The sequence below is a fragment of the Haliaeetus leucocephalus genome, unplaced genomic scaffold (assembly GCF_000737465.1).
Source record: "Haliaeetus leucocephalus isolate CR32 unplaced genomic scaffold, Haliaeetus_leucocephalus-4.0 Scaffold506, whole genome shotgun sequence".
Lineage (NCBI taxonomy): Eukaryota > Metazoa > Chordata > Aves > Accipitriformes > Accipitridae > Haliaeetus > Haliaeetus leucocephalus.
In genome coordinates this window covers 2,320,353-2,340,350 of record NW_010972942.1, presented here as the reverse complement: position 1 = coordinate 2,340,350, position 19,998 = coordinate 2,320,353, and the positions used below count along the sequence as shown (strand labels likewise).

The following is a 19,998-nucleotide window of genomic DNA, read 5'->3' as shown; positions in this document are numbered from 1 at the left end:
TTCACAACCCAGAAAGCCCAACTCTGGACTAGATGACCCTTCTGTTTATCAGTTAGATAAATAAAAAAAGAACCCATACAACAAGGATCATGTTCCCGTAGCACCTGCCCTACATGGTATTGACCCCGTAGGCAAAGAGCTCCACTCCCACTGTGTCATTCCATTCTCCCCACCTTCGTTGAGGTGTGGCTGTCAGAGGCTGAGGGTACATCTCAACCCATTTTCTGAACTTCCCAATAGAATCAGGACAGTTTAATTGCTAGAAGTTAATTGCTAGAATTACTAGAAGTCAACCTAGGCCTAGTCTTCTCTGGGAAGGCCAAGCTCATCCACGCAGATTCACCCTAGTTCAGTAGTATAGATAACACTACCCTGAAACCACACTTACAGGACTGTTTCAATCAGAAATAAAAAATTCTTATTTATATAATCTTCCATATTCACAGGACAATACATAACTCACATACAGGTTTTTATTAAGCTTCTCACATGTAATTAAGCATATATACTACATCTGACATGCTAACAAGGTTGTCAGGAGCCAACATTTTTTTCCTCCAGACATTGGTGGCAGCTGGAAGTTTCATGGATTTCACACAAATGTTTCAAAACTTGTTTCCAGTTCTAAGCACAGTGATAAAACACTTGCCAAAAGTTCTAACCATACTGACACCATGCGCCAGAAACATACAAAATACAAGAAATTTGAAGAGTACATCAGATAAAGCAACATGTAGGAGAACAGATCTTATAAGACAGCTATGCTGCAGTATGATGCTGCACCTCTCAAAACACATTTCTGGAGTCCTGGAGTCTTAAACAGGAATAGGGGTGCCAGTGGAACAGGCCTTTAACATGTTAAAAAAAACGAAACAAACAAAAAAAAACCAGACGGTGTAGCAGATGTTTTCAATGGTCAGCCTACAACGGAAACAACATTAGCATTTGAGAGCGATTCTCTTGCTGCCTAAAAAAGAACCACTTCCGTGCTCAGGCTTATTCTTAGAATCCATGCTTTGTTAGTGTATATGTGACGCCACCATGTGTGAATTAAGATGAACCTATTCACAACTGATCGAAACTTCAGAAGAGTGCATCTTACCACGTTAACATCATGTACAAAAACCAAGTCTGAAAATGTTATTGTGACTGAACCAAACCAGCACTATTAGGCATTTTGCTTCCATTTGTGATGCTCAGAAGTTTGCTAGGTGGATAATCCAGACAAATCAGTGAGTTTTAGAGGTTATATATTACCCTATCCGCAACTGTTGTATGAGGAACATGCTTGTAAGACAGTACATTCCTACCCACATGTAATCCTGCTATGAATAACTTGTTTAAAGCCTGCTGAAGCAGAAGTCCTTTCTTTAGCTGGGAGTGATCCTCCTAGTCCAGTGTCCCGGGCAGGCAACCCTTAACTAAAATAATCACAATGGAGTGAAGTAACAAGCTTCAGTTTGGCGGCAGCAGCAGTAGATTCATAATGATTAAGTTGAGCAGTAGCTACAGATTCAAAAGAAATTATGTATCCACAGTATATGTACAGTATAATTAACTTCTCAAAAGAGGTTTTTTTTTTCATTGCTATATTTTAAAGGTTGCCTTCAAATTACAGATAAGTCCTTTAAATGCTTGAAAGGCATAAAAATTCCCCTTCCCACACAAAACCCCAAACAATGTATTTTAGTTTCAAAAATATTTTGAACCCACAAACAAGCTTGGTATCAGTTAATCTGGTAAAATAGCTACGTGCTAAATAAAAGCACATATGGTTGAAAGAGCGCAAAGAACATTACAAGTGTGCTTAGTTTTTGCTTGCAGCATCTGGCAGTGGGTAGCAGGACAGAGGCAGGAATCTCAGTGGGTCTCCTCCTGTGTCTGTTCTGCAATAGTTTCTGTGGCACTGGCATTGGCAGCAGAGTTGAGAACTTCTCCAAAGTCTCCCCCAGCAGGTTTGCTTCCTCCAACTTTAGACTAGAACATAGAGAGCACCTCAGCATAAAATTGCAGTTACTTGGCATGCCAAACACGCTTAACTGTATAAAATCAGTACCTCTGCATGACTAAGTTTAATAACCCTTTTCAGCAGAGAAGCTTTTCCAGGACTGAGCTACCTCCACAATAGTCCAAAGACAAGTCTTGAAGTATCATGCAGAAAACAATCACCAGCAGCAGATTAACATAGCAGTCTCCCTCTGACTTTGAGATTCACAAAGCATGAAGCAGCCCTGATTCCAGAGAGTCTGAAGGTTGACACACCCTCACTTAAAAATGAATACAGGTATGCAGCCTTTCAAGCCATTTAGGCTTTGAAACATTGAGAGTTAAAACTCGCTTCTGTATTGCTCGAGAAAGGACCTTGAACAGTTTTCAGTCTCAACAACAATTCCCAAAATCTTTAGCGGAGCATAGCAACTATTTTACTTTCTCCAGGTAATGTGTTTGCCTTTTCACTTCCCTCTACAGTGTACATATATCCTGTGGGATGGCCAGAGTGTTAATGCCAATTAGTTTGCAAGGGGATGCCTAGCTCCCCAAGCTATTGCTTGCATGCTTCTCATCCAACCCAGTGTGCCCACAAGAACAGTCCAGTCTGGTTCCAGTTACATGTATTAGTTATTTCTGAAGTGATTTTTTACCTGGAGAAGCTATTAATGGTTGTTCCTGGCACTTGAGGCTTTTGTGAGTAAATTTTAAATTAAGGTACTAAGGCCTTACGTATTTTATGCCAGAATTAAGAGAAAGATCCCAAGCTACTTTCCTGTGTAGGATACTAGTCCTTAGGAAGGCATGGAAATAAAAGCCTAGACCATTTTGGATACATAATACTAGGTATGTTATGCTAGCTGTTTGTGCAGTTTAGCTAGCTGTTTGTCTTCCTAGTTAAGGGCATCCTCCTGTAAGAGGTGCAGAAGCCCATTTTGTTATTCTTGGATCATTAGGCAGAGAAGCCATTTCCACAGTATTTAAAAAGATGTCATATAAGCATCTTCAACAGTTTACCAGTAACTAAAAAACAGGCTACCCAGAGTCCACTTCAGTCTTTTCTCCACATCCACAGCTCCACAATCACAGAGGCCTTTTAGTAATGCTTACCTTTAAGTTTTCAACTTTTTCCTCAAAGGATTTGAAAGTAGGAGAATTTCTAGGAAAATAAAAAAAAGGAACCACACAATTAAAAACATATCTGATTAGTCTACATCAGAAAACAAGCAGACAGTTGCTTTTTCCAATGTCAGCATGAGTTTTGTTTGTTTGGGGCTCTCTCCTTGTTTTAAGGGTAGCCTAAAAATAGTTTAGATCTGGATCTCCTCAAGTACTACAAAACTAAAATTCAAACACACTCAAGTTGCAGCTCATTTGTATCTTTGGCATTGCCAACTAAGCATTACCAGGCTCAGTGATAGGATCTTTCATCACAACATGGACAGTGGAAGTAGCAAGTATTTTAGGTTTAGCTTATTATTCCCAGTGATTTCAAACAGGTTTCTGTCTTAAAGGATTTGTTCAGAAAAGCTTAGTCATCACTTCTGGTTAGCCTAGTATATTCTTGCTGAAGAAAGCTTGTCATCAGAGATTTTTCACTTGTTATAGGAAAACTAGTTCAGTTTAATAGGCTATGGGTTCAATTAACAAAACATGGTTTGCAGTGGCATTTTCTGCTAACACGCTAAATTTAAGGCAGACTCCCCCTTGCCTTTTAAGTGCTGGAGACAGCTGTGATTACAAGTGGTAAATTCTGCATATGAAGAACAGGACCGCTTGGGATTTTCAATGCTTAGGGCCAGTGTATTATTTATTAGGGTCAGAGAAGTGGCTTAATGCTCTAACTAGCTGCCACTGCCATTTGCAAATTTGTGCAATAGCTTGTACACCTCTTCTGCCTTTATGCAGGATGGAAAATGCTTGCCTTTGGCAGACCAGGACTAAGGATTTGTGGCAGATTCAAAGTAAAATTATTATATAAAAGATGAAAGACGGGAGGGTTTTTTCAAAAAGGGTCTTAAGCTTCCCTTCTCCCTTTGCTTGGTATTTGTGTAGGTCACCCACACTTAGTAGCACTCTTTCATTTGGGAAAGCACACAGTGACATATATATATATATATATATATATATACACGCATACACACACACACATATATATATCAAACCAGACTCTCTCAGGAGATGGAGGGACACAGTGCCAAGCAAGGGGAGAGAAAAGGCAAGCACTCCAACTCGGCAAGAGGCTTTCTATGAAACCACAGTATTTTTTACTCACTTTCATTGTTCCAAAACAAATGCCAAGCTACTGCCTTTTAAACTTGGAATCATTTAGTAGCATTACATTTCTAACTGTCAAGGAAAAGTTGTTATAGTTCTCCAAACAGCTGGGAAGTGCACTTGGTCACATTCCAGATGTGCAATAACCACCACCATTAAGCAGAAATAAAATTTATCCTATATGTTAGTGCAGGAAATCCATTACAGAGTTGGGTGGGTTTTTTGGTTTTGTTTTAAATCTACGTTAGTTGACGTAAGTTCAATTTGACTTGATTCCACACATGAAAAGAAATAAAACCAACAGCTGGATTATGCATACATTACCTCATAATAGGCATGCTAATTGAATGTTGTATGGAGCGTATACTAAATGCCAGCATTAAGAAAAAAGAAAGCAAGAAGTTAGTTTAAGTGATAGACTGAGAAGAAATTGGCTTAGAGATCTGACTTCTGGATACTATATTTGGTAAATAGCCAAACAGTTATGCAGTCTTATATAGTAACTGCTTAGTTTTGCTTTTTTAAATGGCTTAGCCATGCATACACACAAGTACATCAGAGCAAAAGCTGCAACAACTTATTTTCGTTTTTAGAAAGATTCAAATGCCATGCTTGTTAGTACATATTCTGCTTAGCTGCAACAGTCTGTCTACTCATTAAGTTTCTCAAGCAATGACAGTCATGCTGCATTTACAGTTTTGATGGTATCAGGTAGAAAGTGAGCACTCGAGTCTTATCAATCAAATAATCTTCCTACTGAAAGAATTATTCCTACATTCAGAAGGCTTCCATTTCAATTCAGTGTAAGATTTCCATACTCATCAATACAAATTATCTGCTTGTCAGTATAAATTATGTACCAAGAGCAGTCACATCAGTCTATATTCAAGGTCAGGTTTGTGCTGGGGGCAGGGAGAAAATCCTAGTCTCAACCCTGTTCTGAAATTCATGGAGGATTTCTGTAACCTGCCAGTGTTCCTATATAGTTACTGTTTGTTTAGTGACAATACACACCTACTCCTAGAAGGTGACTGGATATAGGTTAAGGAGCTCCCAAATAACTTCAAGACCATCTGTAATCTAATTTAGTTCCATATCCTAGAAAAACCCTGTTTACTCTTGATACAAATCAGTCTTGTATGTTAAATGTTTCTTGTAAAATACCACAATACTAAGTTAGAAAAACTGATGATCACTGTTTTTCATAACTATATTTGGAATGTCAAATTTTGACTGGGCTTTATGATGTACTTCAAGAGAATATTTTCCAGGCAATTGCTAGGGGGAAAAAACCAAAACAAAAACCTCTCATATTTGATGCACCTCCACAACTCCAATTAGTATTTCAGCACAATGGAAGACACACTCACAGAAGAAAGAAGGTTCTTTGCAGAATGAGTTAAGAGATTCCTTCAGGAGGCTCATCAGTAGAATACAGTGATAGAAGAAACAACTATACACATTAAAAGTTCCCTTAAGGTTGGGATCCCTTAAGGCAGATGCACAATTGAAGGTTGGTTTGTAAGTACAGTGTACTGTGAATCAGATACACAAAGGCCAGATGCTGTCCTGACACAACATCAGTAATGTGTGGCCATGTTCCATCCCTTTCCCCAACCCCATTTCTGCTGTTTCATCTTCACAGATGGTTTGGCTTCCACAGACTTTTCCAGAGAACGTAGAAGCTGATTGTCTTCTGGAGTGTAATTTATATTCCTCGCTGTGATGTGGATTACTACAAGTTCTGGTCTTGCTATGGGCCAAGTTTTAGTACAGAACTACACTGATACTAACTAGTTCTCTTTGCCCAGTCACGTTCAGCCACTTCCCCTCACCCTGCAAGAAGTTTAAGGCTAAAGAGGGTAAAAGTTACCTTCTTTTCCCCATATATATTTACAGTCTGTAGACCTGTTCACACAAGAGCAACAACCTGTGGTGTACTGCAGATCTTTTAAAAGGTGTCTAGGGAAGTTTACTTCAATCTCATAGAGATCACTTAATGGAAGAACTATTCATACATTCATGGATTTACTTGCTGTTGTACAATACACTTACATATACTCAGTATCCATTTTGTAAAGTGTCACCATAAGACAGTATATAGTTTTAGCACAGCTGTTTTGCAAGACAACTTGATTAGATAACTGCAGTTCATCTTTTTTTAACATCAAATCACCCATTCTTCAAGTAGTGCAAAGAAGCACGATTAAGCCTTGAAAAGCTTTACAAAGAAGAGAACTTGTATTTCTTTTCACAAATGACAGAATGCCACAAAGCACTCACTGAACTAGGCCATCAAGTTGGGCGGTTTGAAGAGAAGCCCTTTTTACAATGCTCACAAGCGAACCAACCCCTAGCCTTTTAAAAAATATAAAACCAAAAAAGGCACAATAAGTTGCTCTCCAGCTGCATTAAAAGCTTTCTTATCCTTTATGTAATTATTTTTTATAGCTACTACATTGCCTCACATTTTGAAAATGCATAAGGAGATATGCCAGAGTCCCTGCCTGGAAAACATGGGCTTAAGAGTACATAAGCACTAGTTATTTGCTTTTGTTAATAGTTAGGTTTCCAGCTGATATGCTGATCAATGATGATATTTAGGTGTCCATGATCATATCAGATTTCCAAAGCAAGCAAAGAAAGTTATTCTGCAGTCTCAGAACAGGGCAAAGATGAGGACTTCTGCTCCATAATATGGATGCAGTACAAGAGGAGCTAAGTGCAAAGTCACGATTGCTCAGGAAGTTTGCAGAGCACTACATCTTGGTACTACTGGTTTTTTGCACATAATACTGATGTTGCATACACAAGGATGGCTAGCTCATCTAAAGGTCAAAACATTCTTATAAAGGAGAATAAAGGTATTAAGAGAAACCTAAGAAAGAACAGAGTTCATTTTCAGCATAACAAAAAGCAGAGGAAACAAACACAAAAAGGAAGCAATAATGCACTGACTTCACACTACCAGTCCCCTCTCTTCTTCTCTATTTCAGTACTTTCCAAGTTCACAGCTCCACCAGCTGCCTTACTCCCTTTTACAACTCCCTTCAAAATCACTTTGCAATGCAAGAATTAAGACCTGCATGTGATGTTAGCTGCATGGAACGTGGAAATAGTCCAACACAGTAGAAATCATGCCATTACAGCTAAGAAGTCCGTAAGCTAAAACAGTCCAAGAAAAGCAAAGCCACAATGAAGCAGCCACATAGGAGTTTAAGAATAAAAATGCACCTGCATATTCAGTATTTGTTCAAGTAAGTATCAGGCCCATCAATTCTCATTTCCAGCAAAAAACTTGGGCATCTAAAACTTTAGAAAGTTCAGACTTGCGCAGTCTTAAAAGTAGACGCCACTTGAGTAGTCACATAACCCTGGGACCTGAATTCACTAGTTGAATCCCAGATGAACTTGGTCCTCACAAAAAACAAAAAACTCTAAGGTTTTTAATCTCCTATTTAAGTGCAACTAAGATCTTGAACAGGACTAATTCTTCCCAATTTTTTTGTTTTGTTTTTCAACCCAGCTGCTCCTCTATTTATAACACCACCTTGAGTTTCCATTGCTGTGATTCTCCCCAAGAAGCACAACAGTGTCAACTCCTCTGGCCCTGTTACATTCCCTCCCAGTGGCCCAGTTTCTGACAGAGTACTCAACACCCACCTAGGCACTAACTTGAGTAATTAGGACACTTCTTTTGAGATATTAAATTGCTGAAGCCAGAAGAGAGCTATGAGTCTCTGCTGGTCCTTGTCAAATGCAATAGTCTAATACTAGTAAGGGAACACCATAGCCTCAAGAAAGGTGAAGCCTGTTAAGTGAGCCGAGCTCCACATCCAGAAGTTAGAGACATCTTCCAGGCTCCCTTTGTCTTACTGATGCTAAAGGGGAGGTCTTTCAGACAGGCTGCTATTCTTATACTTGAGCAAACTGAGCTCACTTCAGAGTCTGATAGCATCCTGTGCTGCTGCCCATCTCCTCCCCAGGCACTGCCCCTGGGGCTATAGCTCCTAGTTAGTATTCTAGGAGCCAGATCCCTACATCTTTATAGAGGTCCTACTGCTGTCTTTAGCTAATTAGTGGAAGAGTACAGAAAAGATGAAGCCAGACTCAGAGGTGTGCATACACAGGATGAGAGGCAATAGACAGAAGTTGCTACACAGGAATTTTAACTGCTGAAAACTTAACATTGCACATTTGCTTAGACTAGGCAGATAAAAGGCAATGCAGACAAGGTAACTAAAATATGCAGTATCTGGAGCTGCTAAAGTAATCAACTCAAAGATAAGGACTCTTTCACTGGACAAACTATGAACAGAGAATGCATAAACTATTTTACATTTAGACTCCAGTAATTTGATTAAAGTCACAATGCTAAACAGCCATTGTAATAGACACAAAAAAGGGAAAATTTCTACTCTGTCAAGGCACAAACACTGTACAGACAAAGAGAAGGAGGAGTTCTGCATGCCATTGACCTCAAAACCATATTCTGTGTCTTCACAAAATTCAACAGATTCCTTTCTTACAAGGAAGAGAGACTAACTGATTATTATGTATTCTCAAGATTTCATGTTCTGGGATAGTTACCAGGTGAACATGAAGAAACATCTTCCCTGACATTAAAAGAGCTTCAGTTTTACATATAACACTGGATGAAAAAAAAAAAAAAAAAGAAATTACCTTTTACAGACAAAACTTAAAGATTTTAACTGAGACAGTCTGACTACATGCTTAGTTTCAGAAAAAATTCTTGTGCCCACCTTACCTAAAGGAATGTGAAAATGCCTGTAGTCTGCACAATGCCAGAGTAAGCATTAAAGAGAGAAAGGAAGTTCTGATAAATCTGAAGAAAAATATGTAACTGTGTAACTGCACCTCAAAGTGTTTTGTCACTAGACTTCAGAAAGCAAGAAAGAGGTTAATGGCAGCACTTTAAAACAGAGGGCTGATTTTATTACACTGCTTTCCAATGCAGCAATATTCTGTTAGAATGTGTGAATTTTTATTAGTCCAATAATTGAAAAATAAGTTTGATCCACTATTTGCAACAAATTACAAGCAGAGATGAATAGTTGTATATGTTCCAGTAGTAAAAATTATATAATCAAACAAAGAATTGTAAGCTAAGAATATGATTGGATTGCACCCAGGAAGAGTTTTACATGCAGCTTACAATAGTGCTACAAATGACCACCAAACTTACCTAATTTGCATGAAGGGCTGTGTCAGTTGACACAAGGTCAAAATATGTTGTATGCCAATATTTAATAATTAAAAAGTACCAATAGTCTATGAAAAAGGTAATAAAATCAAGCCACTGCTACAAGGTAGAACCACTTACAAAGAAATAAAACACACCTGAAAGGAATCACACATAAGACAAAAAAAACCCCAACAACCAAACCACAAAAAAAAACCAACAACCAAACCACAAACAGTTAAAGACACCCGTTGTTTAAAGGTAGTATTCCACTAGCTGAGAAAGTCAGAGAACAGAACTGACAATGCTATGTGCATCACACAGAGGCAGGCAGAGACACCACCACCTGCAATCCTACCAGAAAAGTAAGAGTAGCAGTGGAGGTAATAGCATACATTGCTTCTCTTGCATATACAAAATACACACCACAGAACTCTTCTGCATCAGTGAGGACATACAAGCAGATTTTGCAGCAAGTCGCTCAGCTCTCTTAAAACATGCTAAGGGTTCTTGATAGATTAACTTTTAGAAGTGCTAGTATGTTAACAGCATAAATTTGTTTCAGTGATCACCTGCTTAAATAAAAAATGCAACTACTTGGGAAAAGCTAAAGAAACCTACCTGACATCTTCAAACTTCTTGGTTATGACTGAACCAACAGATGAAAAAGCAGCAGAAGCCTTCTGACCAGCCTGAGACAGGGTTTCTGACGTTTTCTTGTATCTGTGTTCAAATAAAATCAAGTCTGTAGTTATTTTAATAGAACACATAAGGAACCTTTTAGTGTATGTAAACTTGTATCAAACCCAGAGGTATACTTCAACTTTGGGGTCAAATGGACAAACTGCTTAAGAGATTATTTTGAGCCATTGCAGTCCCTTCTGGCTACAGCATCTCTGTCACCTCTGACTTCAGATCAGGTTCACCAACATGCACCCAGAACAGATGCTATCTGCTATTGTAGGACTTTTAAAAAACAAAACAAAAACCACCAAAAAAAACCCCACACCAAAAAAAACCAAGAAAACAACACCATGCACACACACTGAAAAAGAACAGAGGTCTATTTTTTGTGCCAAGTGTCTAAAATCCTGTAGTGAATGGTTTTGTCAATAAACTTCACCATAAAAAGTTTGAGGTACATCCTCTTACATTCTGTGTAGTCATTAACTGCAGAAGGCTGTTCACTCTAGACCATAAGCTAACAGTTGTGTTTGGCAAGATCATTAACTGTGACTTTGCACTATTCCTGCGTGAGCTCAGTTTACAACAATTTTTTCAGGCTGGAAAAGAGAGGTATTCTGTTGGACATAGGACACCTTGGTATCTCAGTAATGGTATCTCAGATCTGTCAGACAAAAAGTATATTAGAATCACCCATATTATGGTCAATCATTCTTATTTGGCATGAGATGATATGGCTAGTAGAGGCCTTCTTGAAAGAAATCGATAATGATTTATCCAGATAAGTTTTAGTGCAACCTTACTTTTTGTTATCTACACTCATGTTATTTCACAAGAACAGAGGGTTTAGACATGACACAAGTACTACACAGTTTTCACCTCAACAGCTGAGGCAATCACTGTGAACTGGTACATACGCTGTAGTTGATGTAACATCTTGCCAGCTTTTGGTAATGTTCTGCCTTAGTTCCTGTAATGAGTTAATTCCCAGCTTTCTCTTGATTTCTGCTAGGTGCTTCTCTTTGGCAGCTAGCACTTGTGAAAGCGTCTGGATTTCCTCTTCCACCTGTGGCAGCAGAATTGATGAGAGGTAAGTTAACAAGCAATATACCCAGCCATTTAACTATGTATTTATTAAAACATCTACTAGGCATTAGTAATGGGAGGGCTAACACTTTTGTAACATTGCCTCACAGTTGTTTCTAAATACTAAAAGGGAAATCCAACATAGTCTACAACAAGAGCTAGTGAGAAAAGTAATCTACCTACAGCTAGCTGTTACTGGAATATGCACAAGGGAGTTGGTAACTAAAAGACCATACAGTTAGAAATCATTACCTTTAGACAACATTAGCCTATGTGAAGCTTGAAGATTAGTCAAACCTGGGACAATCGCCAAGCCTGTATTCTCCTTCCACATCAGAAGAAACACCAATGTATGACCAGTATCAGGAAGCTCAGAGCATGTCTGATCCATACGCAAGTTTTGTCTCCTTGCTTGAACAGAAAGGTTCTTTTGTGGCTTAAGCCAGCAATTGTAGGCTGGATCCAGCCAGAGGAGTGCCTTCCCCAGAGCAGGGGTGGAAATGGTGGCAGACAGACTGAGCAGTTTAAAAAAACCCCCCCCCCCAAAAAAAAAAAAAAAACAAAAACCCACAAAAAAACCACATCACCTGTTCAGCAACTAGAAAACTGTATCATTTGTATGCTTCCTTCTTTACATAGATGGTCACTTAAGCTTCTCACAGAAGCATGACCAGATCACGATCAGAGATCTCAAAATAGTTTTATGATACCATTCTGTGGGCTATATAGATGTGACAGAGGCACTAAGGCCATATGTACCAAGGCGAAGGCATACATCCAGCCCTACTTCCTCACACAGACTGGACCACCCTACTTCAGAGTATCAGGCTGCCCACTCATTTAAGCTGCTTTGAGGAAATACCAGTATCTTCAATGTACCTTTGGTTTGGATATCTGTCTGAAGTCCAGCGTGACGTACCCTAGCAGGACCAGATTTCCCTTACCATCTTCAGCTGATTGGTCTGGCATGAAATAATACTCAAGACTACAAAAACCAAGACTGCATTAAATGTGCTCATTTCACAGCTAACGTTTGTTTGCCAACCTTAGACTTAAGTTAGTGTCTCTTATTAGGGTCCTAAAGTCACACAGAGCTACAAAAGAAAAAAGACTGGTTACTCAATAAAGCTTGACTCTGATAACTTCTGAAATGCATGTATGTTGTGGTTTAAGCCCAGCCAGCAACTAAGCACCACACAGCTGCTCACTCACTTCCCCCACCACCCAGTGGGATGGGGGAGAGAAGGGGAGGGGGGGAGTGGAAGTAAAACTCATGGGTTGAGATAAGATAAGAACAGTTTAATAGGACAAAAAGGAAGAAAATAATAATTATGATAATAACAACAATAATAATAATAATTTAAAAATTGGCATATAAAAACCAAGTGATGCACAATGCAATTGCTCACTACTTGCTGACCAATGCCCAGTTAGTTCCTGAGCAGCAATCTGCCCAGTTTATATACTGGGCATGACATCACATGGTATAGAATACCCCTTTGGCCAGTTTGGGTCAGCTGTCCTGGCTGTGTCCCCTCCCAACTTCTTGTGCCCCCCCCAGCCTTCTGGCTGGCTAGGCATGAGAAGCTGAAAAATCCTTGACTTTAGACTAAACATTACTTAGCAACAACTGAAAACATCAGTGTGTTATCAACATTCTTCTCATACTGAATCCAAAACATAATACTGTACCAGCTACTAGAAAGAAAATTAACTCTATCCCAGCCAAAACCAGGACAATGTATCAGGCTGAATATTTGACTGTCCTTCAAACAATGCTACTTTAACTCGCTCTTAAAAAAAATTCTGCTATATGAACTATGGACAAGACTACATGGCTAGACATTAGCAAAACAGTGTCTACACAGATATTACTACAAAGCATCCTTCATGAAAACAACAGCTTTAGTTATTCCACAACAGTTGAGACAACACTTGGTTTTGGCTTCCAACCATGTTCTCTTTGGCATCTTATTTACCCCCTTCTCACTTGAGGGGAAAAAAAGGCGTTTATGCATCTCGGTTTAAGATCTGTACACTGAGCACTTCTAGCTTAATCCTCCATAGCTAGAACTGGCTGTTCTTCTCTCCTTGACACCTTCCCTTTCCCTCCTTGCAATACACAGGACAGCCGCACCCGGCTTCAGACACTCACAGAATAAATATGCAAAGCATTAACTGTATGTTCAAAGACAGCATTATCCCAGATTTTCATTCTCAAAACCAGTTTAAGAACTATTTGCAAGATATTTACCTTAGCAAGCTCTTTTCTTAGCTCATCCTGTTCTTCTTCAGAGAGTGTTTCTGCCATATCAACTGTAGCAGCAGCATCCTCTCCAACTTCAGGTATAGAGTCACTTCTCAGCAGCCCTTGAGGTGAATAAACCATTAGAAGTCAGATCATCACATGTCTGCCAGATAGCAGCTAATGTTAATATACAGCCCTTTTGTGCCAGTGGACAAAAGAAAACTGATGAGAGGACACCAAAGTCACACTCCCCGAGTGCTTACAGGAAACTGGAGGCATTTTGCTGGCTGTTTTGTTCTATCGAGTTTTATTAAAGCTTAATGTAATTGCAACTGCTGCACTAAGAAGAGACTGGAAACATACTGAGAACAACGCATGCCACTACTCTGATAAAAACCAAGGCGCAGAATGCTATGTCCCAACCAGTGGTTCCTACACAGCCTTTGCCCAGGAGTCCATGTGCTCTCTGTTCTCTCTTGCTCACGCGGCACAGAAACTCTGGAAGCACTGGAGGTGCTCGAGACCAATGCAGAGGCTCCCTCCCTCCCTGCTCTCTGGATCAGATTAAAGAATGCCCGTTTCTCAGCATACTGGGAGCAGTCGTGGCAAAAAGCAAGCTCAGCAACAGCTGAGAACAGGGTTGCACTGCAAGTAGAAACTCCTTTCCCTTACCCTGCTCAATCTCTCTGTCCCTAGTAGCTGGGACCACTGGGGTAGAAAGTCATAGGTATTGTGGAACCAGAAGCAAGCTACTGGTTTGCGCCTAGACATTAAACAGATGGGAAGCATGGAGAAGGAGCTTGGGAACAAAAGGCCATCACTTCAGACAAACCAGTGGAATGGTGAGAAGGGACTGATGAGGATGTGCATCCACTCACACCGCTGCCTCTTCCCCTTCCAAACCCAGAAACCAAAACTCTGCCAAACTCCTCTGTATGAATCCCAAACATCCCTATGGTCACAGCTTCAGTAAAAGGAAGGAGAATGGTATTATTTGTATTACTATGATGCACTCACTTTAAAGATTCATTTATTCTTACTCCTTAGTGCTTGCAGTAAGATCACTTTAAACTCCTTTTAATGCAACAAACAAATTTTTCCAGCAAAAGATTTCCCATTTTGAATCTTTGTAGCTGACACTTAAACATACAGTTTGCCAGAATTAAGAAATCTTGTTCTGACTTGCAAAGAGACCAGTTTGCACAGAGACTGCATGCTGGAATGGTTGTAGATTCCCAGAACTAATTCTCTATTCAAGAGGAAAAATAGCTTTATAGATAGTAAAAAAGAATTGAAACAAAATCTCAAAATAGAAGAAAAAAACCAAAACTAGCAGGATTGTTTGTTTGTAAACAGAGAGGGTGAGAGTGTGTGTGTATGTGTATAGAGAGACACAATTCAGACAAGTTGAGAACATACTAAGTAATGTTCCCTTACTAGTCACTATAGAAATTAACCAGATAAAATTCCATCCTCATTTCAGCAGCTTCTGGTGGCACTCCATACTGCCGTTTGGTCTGGGAATCCAAAGCCTCATTAACATGCAATGAGACCACCACTATGATTTCATTGTGAGGCTTGATGTCAAATAGCTACACCACAATCAACTGAAAAGTCAGGGAAAAAAAGATTCTGCAAGTCTGTAATTAGTTTTAGGTATTCTGTGAAACATGCTCCTAGCAGCTGTCAAGCCTAAGAAAAGAAGAGGCCTTGTTCTTCTTGATCAAGTTACTGAACTGAGGTAAAGCTCAATTCCACAAATTCTTTCCAAAACAGTATGTTTTCTGCCTCTATTTGTGTCCAGAACACTTGTCCTCTAGAAGCACACTGCTACATGGGCAGAACATTTGTAAATGGTTAAGTTACCACAGAGTACACTGAGAAGGAAGCATACAGAAAGCAACTGAATCCCCATTCTGCATTTATTTATGAGATTTCTATCACATTTTCCCCAGAGATTTACATCTGTCTTCTATACAAAAATAGTGTAGTTCCTACAGGTTTCCCAATACACTATTTTCTGGCAGAAATCTAGGGCAGAAAAGTAGTTCAATTCTAATGCCCAAACCAAAGCACAGCACTACAGCACCAAAAAAAGTATTACGGCTCATGTCTCACAGTCAGATAATTTTTGTTTTATACACCAACATATTTCCTTTTCTTAACATCAAATGGTTAAGAATGCCGTACCTTTTTGTCAAATTCCTATTTATCCTATTAACTACATATGCCTATACTGAAGGAAAAATAACAACTTAAACTGCATTTTCCCCTGACACTCTATGACCCCCAGTATGTTAGCCTCCGACTCCTGCCCTTGTTCTCCATCTGCAGGCCCTTCAGGGACTACAGAGTTTGCTGCTGTGAGAGCCATTTCAGAAAGTTTGCAAGTACCAAAGACCATGCTGACTCCAAGAGCATTAGCACATCCAGCTGAAAGTCTGTTCAATCTGGTTATGAAGAGTCATCTGGATTATCTCACCAAAAATAGATCAAGTGAATCCAGCAGTAGGAAAACATGCTGGATTGTCTCCCGCAGCAATAGCTTCTGTTTTGGGAATGTACCTTCTCTTTGGAAAACTAGTGTTTTAAGGGAGCTTGTACTGCTTGTTGCCTACACTGAACTTAAGACACAATGCTAAGCAGCAAGGGAATGATCTCTCCTCCCCTTCCCATTTCTCGACCTTTTAGGAAGACTTGAAATCACTGCTAGAGTCCTCCATACCTCAACGCTGTAGATCTAACCATGCGTTCCTCTCTTCGCCTTCTGCCCCCCTCCGCTTTACGACTTTTTCTTTAGCTCCATTTGAAGTATGCAAACACCTTCCTATCGGTCTTTATTCTGGTACCTCCCCTGTTACTGTTCACCTCTGCTTGCTTTGCTCTCATTCCTCAGTTCACTTCAATACTTGCAGGACACAGGGTTCAACTGTGCTATGGGAAGGCCATGCCAGGCAGCCTGACCAAGAAGCAGTTGTCTACACAGGTAACAACCCACAGACCTCCACAATGGCATGGCTACAACCCAAATATACCCCATAAATGAGGGCTGACAGACAGCAAGATCCTGGCTTTGAGCAAGCTTCATAAGGAAAGGTGCACAGCCCACCTTAGGTATTTTTGTGGGGTGTGGGGCAAGAAACCAGAGAAATAGCAGTCAGCCAGCAGATGGAAATACTTCGGCTCAATCTGTTATTAAGAGAGCATTTCTCACTTGTGGTCTTCTCTGTTCACCAGCAGAACTGTTGTTAATGACTTCCAACTTGTTACCGGCTTCCAACTTTTTGCCTTTCATTATGTTAGTTGTCTTGCATCTTTAGAGTTGCAAAGGACTTAAAATTCAGTTTGGTACTCTGATTGCTATAACTAAGTTTAGCTGAGCATTTCACATCTCAAACCCTTAAACAGAGTAAAAATTACGTTGGGGAGAAAAAAAAAAATAGGAAGACTTACCGAGTATTGGGAAAACTTACCTAGTTTTAAGGTCAGTTTTTAGGTGTCTGTATTTCTAAGATTAACATATTATCCCAGCAGCTTATTACATCTACTTAAATGAACCAAATAAAGACATGAACAATTTAGCTGATTAGGACTCCACAGATCATGTTCAGGGAAATGGCACTTAAGTCCCTATTATTCTGCCGGGGTAGGCAAAGCATTAGAATTATTCAATTTACACTCAGGTTTTCTGGTTTGTGGTTTGCTTTGGTTGGTTGCAAGGCAAGTTTGTGCTCTATTTTGACCAGAAGTTCCTACCTCTTTCTGGCCTGAATTCAGAGATTAGCAGTAAACATTAGCAGTTTAAGGAAGTACTGGTCATTTCAGATGAGCAGCCTTTGGAGTGGGGAAGGGTTAGCCTTCACAAAGCTTTATCTTTAGACAGACATATTCTGTGTCAGACACTCAGAATGAGCATTTTGGCTATCACTATACAGTTGGAAAAGCTAAAGAAAAAAGGCACTTGTTAGAGTTCAGGAGAACAAGCTGTTACAAGATTAAGATCACTCCAACATTTGAGTAATATATAGTGCTATAGAGGATATTTATTTTGCAATATATAAGAAAGATCAAATTTAAGTGCTTCCCATTTATCTCAGTGAAAAAGCCAAAGCAAGACGTATTTCTTCAACGCAGGGGAGAAAGTTCTTGGACTTCTCCCAAACACTAATCATATATTCATTCAAAGTGAATGAAAAAGAAAAAAAAGTCCAGTAAAGGTTGGTGCTTCTGCTGATGCATCACCACCAGATACAAAGGACTGCTATCCCCCCTTTAGAAGACGTGGGAGATGCAGTAAATGCAGAGGTGAATGCTGATCACTGTTCCCCAGAGGCCCCTAGCTCATCAAGTTCATGGAGACATTTGTTTTAGTTCACACAGACATCCCCCAAGGGATGCACATTTCTTTAAGATTTTAAAGAACAAGACCATAAAAAAAAAAGTCAACACCTTTGTAACTTTGCTTTGTCACACCTGAAATAGGGCTAAGCTTTCTATATTTTTTATTTCTCTGGAAGATTATGTCCAGCAGCACGGAATGGAAAGGAAAGGTGGTAAAACCACACTAGTATGTGTTGGGAGGTACGGCTGTAGGTGTTCTGTACAACAGGTTACCAGCTAGAAATTAGTAGGATTAAGCACTAGGTGGATGCCACTGCAGCACAGCACAAAACAGCCACTCAAGGGAGCACAAGTACAGTTAGCATCTGCAGGCATAAAATTTACAGCATTTTAAATGCTAGGTGGAACAGACTAAAGGTTTTAGAGGGCATTTTCATTAATTGGTGATATTTTCAGTACTAAGGCAAGAGCAGATGTTAGACAACCCAGAGCTCTGAAGTCATACTAAGTATGCAATTCCTATGTCCCCTGCAAAAAAGCTAATAGTCAAACTAGGCCAATTACTCCAGTCTTGCAGAAGTTGCCCTTTTGTTCCTAATTTTTTTGCTCACTTTGTTTTCCCTCAAACTGCCTTCCTACTGAATTAAGAAATAACAAATAAGGTAAAGCTGGTAAATGCACAGGATGAGATATTACCTACATGACACACCAAAGCTAATAAAACTACCAGAGTTAACAGTAGGTCAACTTTTACCTTCATTTACACCTGAATTATAGCCAAATTTTATAGATTCTTAATCTGAGAAGTTCCTTTTTACTGATATTAATCACTAAGCTTTCTATGTAGGGGGGTGGGGGGGGGGGGGAGATGTTACCAGACTTTGCCAGCGTAGGTGATCCAGGTGGAGAAAGGTTTATGCCAGGCGACAGGTAAAGATAGTTTCTGTTCACTCCAGCATTGAAATCAAAGGGCGATTTGTAATCCTCATATAGATCCATGCCAGAAAATTCAGAGCATGTAGCCATCCTCTTCTTCCACCGAAGCATTCATCTTTGCTTTCTGGGGCAACCCGGAGAGCAGGATCCAGAAACCCTCCGTTTCTTCACATGACACTCACTACACCTCCTCATAAAATTCAGCTCTCTTACGCCTCTGTTAGATTTGATAGAGCCATGTAGCAAGTGATTTCTTGGCCATCTTGTAGCTGCTGCTGTTTACATGGCACAAAGTTAAGCTCCTGTAAATTTATAACCAGGGCTGGACTTAAACAAACCGTTCCTTTAACAAACATTCACAGCGCACTGTTCGTGGCTTCTGGAAGAGCCTTGGTCCTCTGCAGAATTGCATCAAGAATCTTCAATCATTTAAATAAAAAAAGGTCAGCTGACTGCAGCTACACCAGGATATCCTTAATCTTCTAGGACACAAAAGGATTACTAGCCGTAATCTATCCTATATACCATCTGTGTAGGACTTTTTCCTCTGATTAATGGAAAATTCTGCGTGCATAACTATTTCTCCAGCTGCTTCCACCAGTGTAATAACCAGTAGCCAGAACCCAGTCTCTGCTGCCCAAGTATCACACTGTAGTGCAAGCTCAGGAGAAAGCAGCACTCATCTCTGAAGGCTATGCTATAAACACCACCTAGGTTTTTTAATGAACATGCTAACGTGCATTATGATTTTTGCTCATGAGGCTAAACATATCGGGTGGGGGGATGGGGGTGTTGGTGTTTTTTAAAAAAAAGATTATTGAAGTGCACTGCCCTATGCCCTCAGTACTTCAGCCAGCATCATTTAGAGCAGCCTGTTATGCCAGGAACTGGCAACACTGGAATGCATCGTTCCTGATGAAATGTATTTATGTTTTGACACATATACCATAAAGAAAGATCAACTTACGTAAGCCATCTGACTTCATGCTGGGGGTATAAGACTTAGCCCTGGGAAGCAGAAGTACTTCTTACCTAAAAGAGGCACTCAAGCACAGTTTCGCTGTGCTTCACTACATTTTTTTTTTTTTCTTCCAAGGTCAGCTTCTTTCACTGAAAAAAACGAAGTTTACTAGCAGTGTAGATCACCTTTACAGCAATTTCCTCCCAACCCCACACCTTCACCTGGGCTCTTCACTGCAGCCTGCCCACAAAGGAGCATAATCAAATGGACGTT

At 39.8% G+C, this 19,998-nt stretch overlaps 1 protein-coding gene across 4 annotated transcripts; it reads right to left on the bottom strand.

Moving 5' to 3' along the window:
• Positions 1–927: 927 nt before the first annotated feature.
• TPD52 (tumor protein D52) lies at positions 928–19,170 on the bottom strand. 4 transcript variants are annotated; one of them, XM_010575855.1, is made up of 8 exons: positions 18,704–19,170; positions 13,494–13,609; positions 11,071–11,219; positions 10,091–10,192; positions 9,035–9,061; positions 4,591–4,632; positions 3,100–3,148; positions 928–1,977 (listed from the first exon to the last, which is right to left on the bottom strand). In XM_010575855.1, the coding sequence occupies exons 1-8, from the start codon at positions 18,873–18,875 to the stop codon at positions 1,861–1,863; spliced, it is 774 nt and encodes a 257-aa protein (XP_010574157.1). In that variant the 5' UTR covers positions 18,876–19,170; the 3' UTR covers positions 928–1,860. The 4 variants fall into 4 exon arrangements, with proteins under 4 accessions (XP_010574157.1, XP_010574160.1, XP_010574158.1 ...); XM_010575858.1 differs by lacking the exon at positions 4,591–4,632; XM_010575856.1 differs by lacking the exon at positions 9,035–9,061.
• Between the last annotated feature and the right edge of the window lie 828 nt (positions 19,171–19,998).

Excerpts from the sequence above, each read along its gene's own strand:
- TPD52 (XM_010575855.1), bottom strand. The coding sequence starts at position 18,875 with ATGCTTCGGTGGAAGAAGAGGATGGCTACATGCTCTGAATTTTCTGGC. Across the intron at positions 11,220-13,493 it reads TAAGAAAAGAGCTTGCTAAG|GTGGAAGAGGAAATCCAGAC; the intron begins GTAAATATCTTG and ends CTGCTGCCACAG. Across the intron at positions 4,633-9,034 it reads GCATTTTCACATTCCTTTAG|TATACGCTCCATACAACATT; the intron begins GTAAGGTGGGCA and ends GCTGGCATTTAG.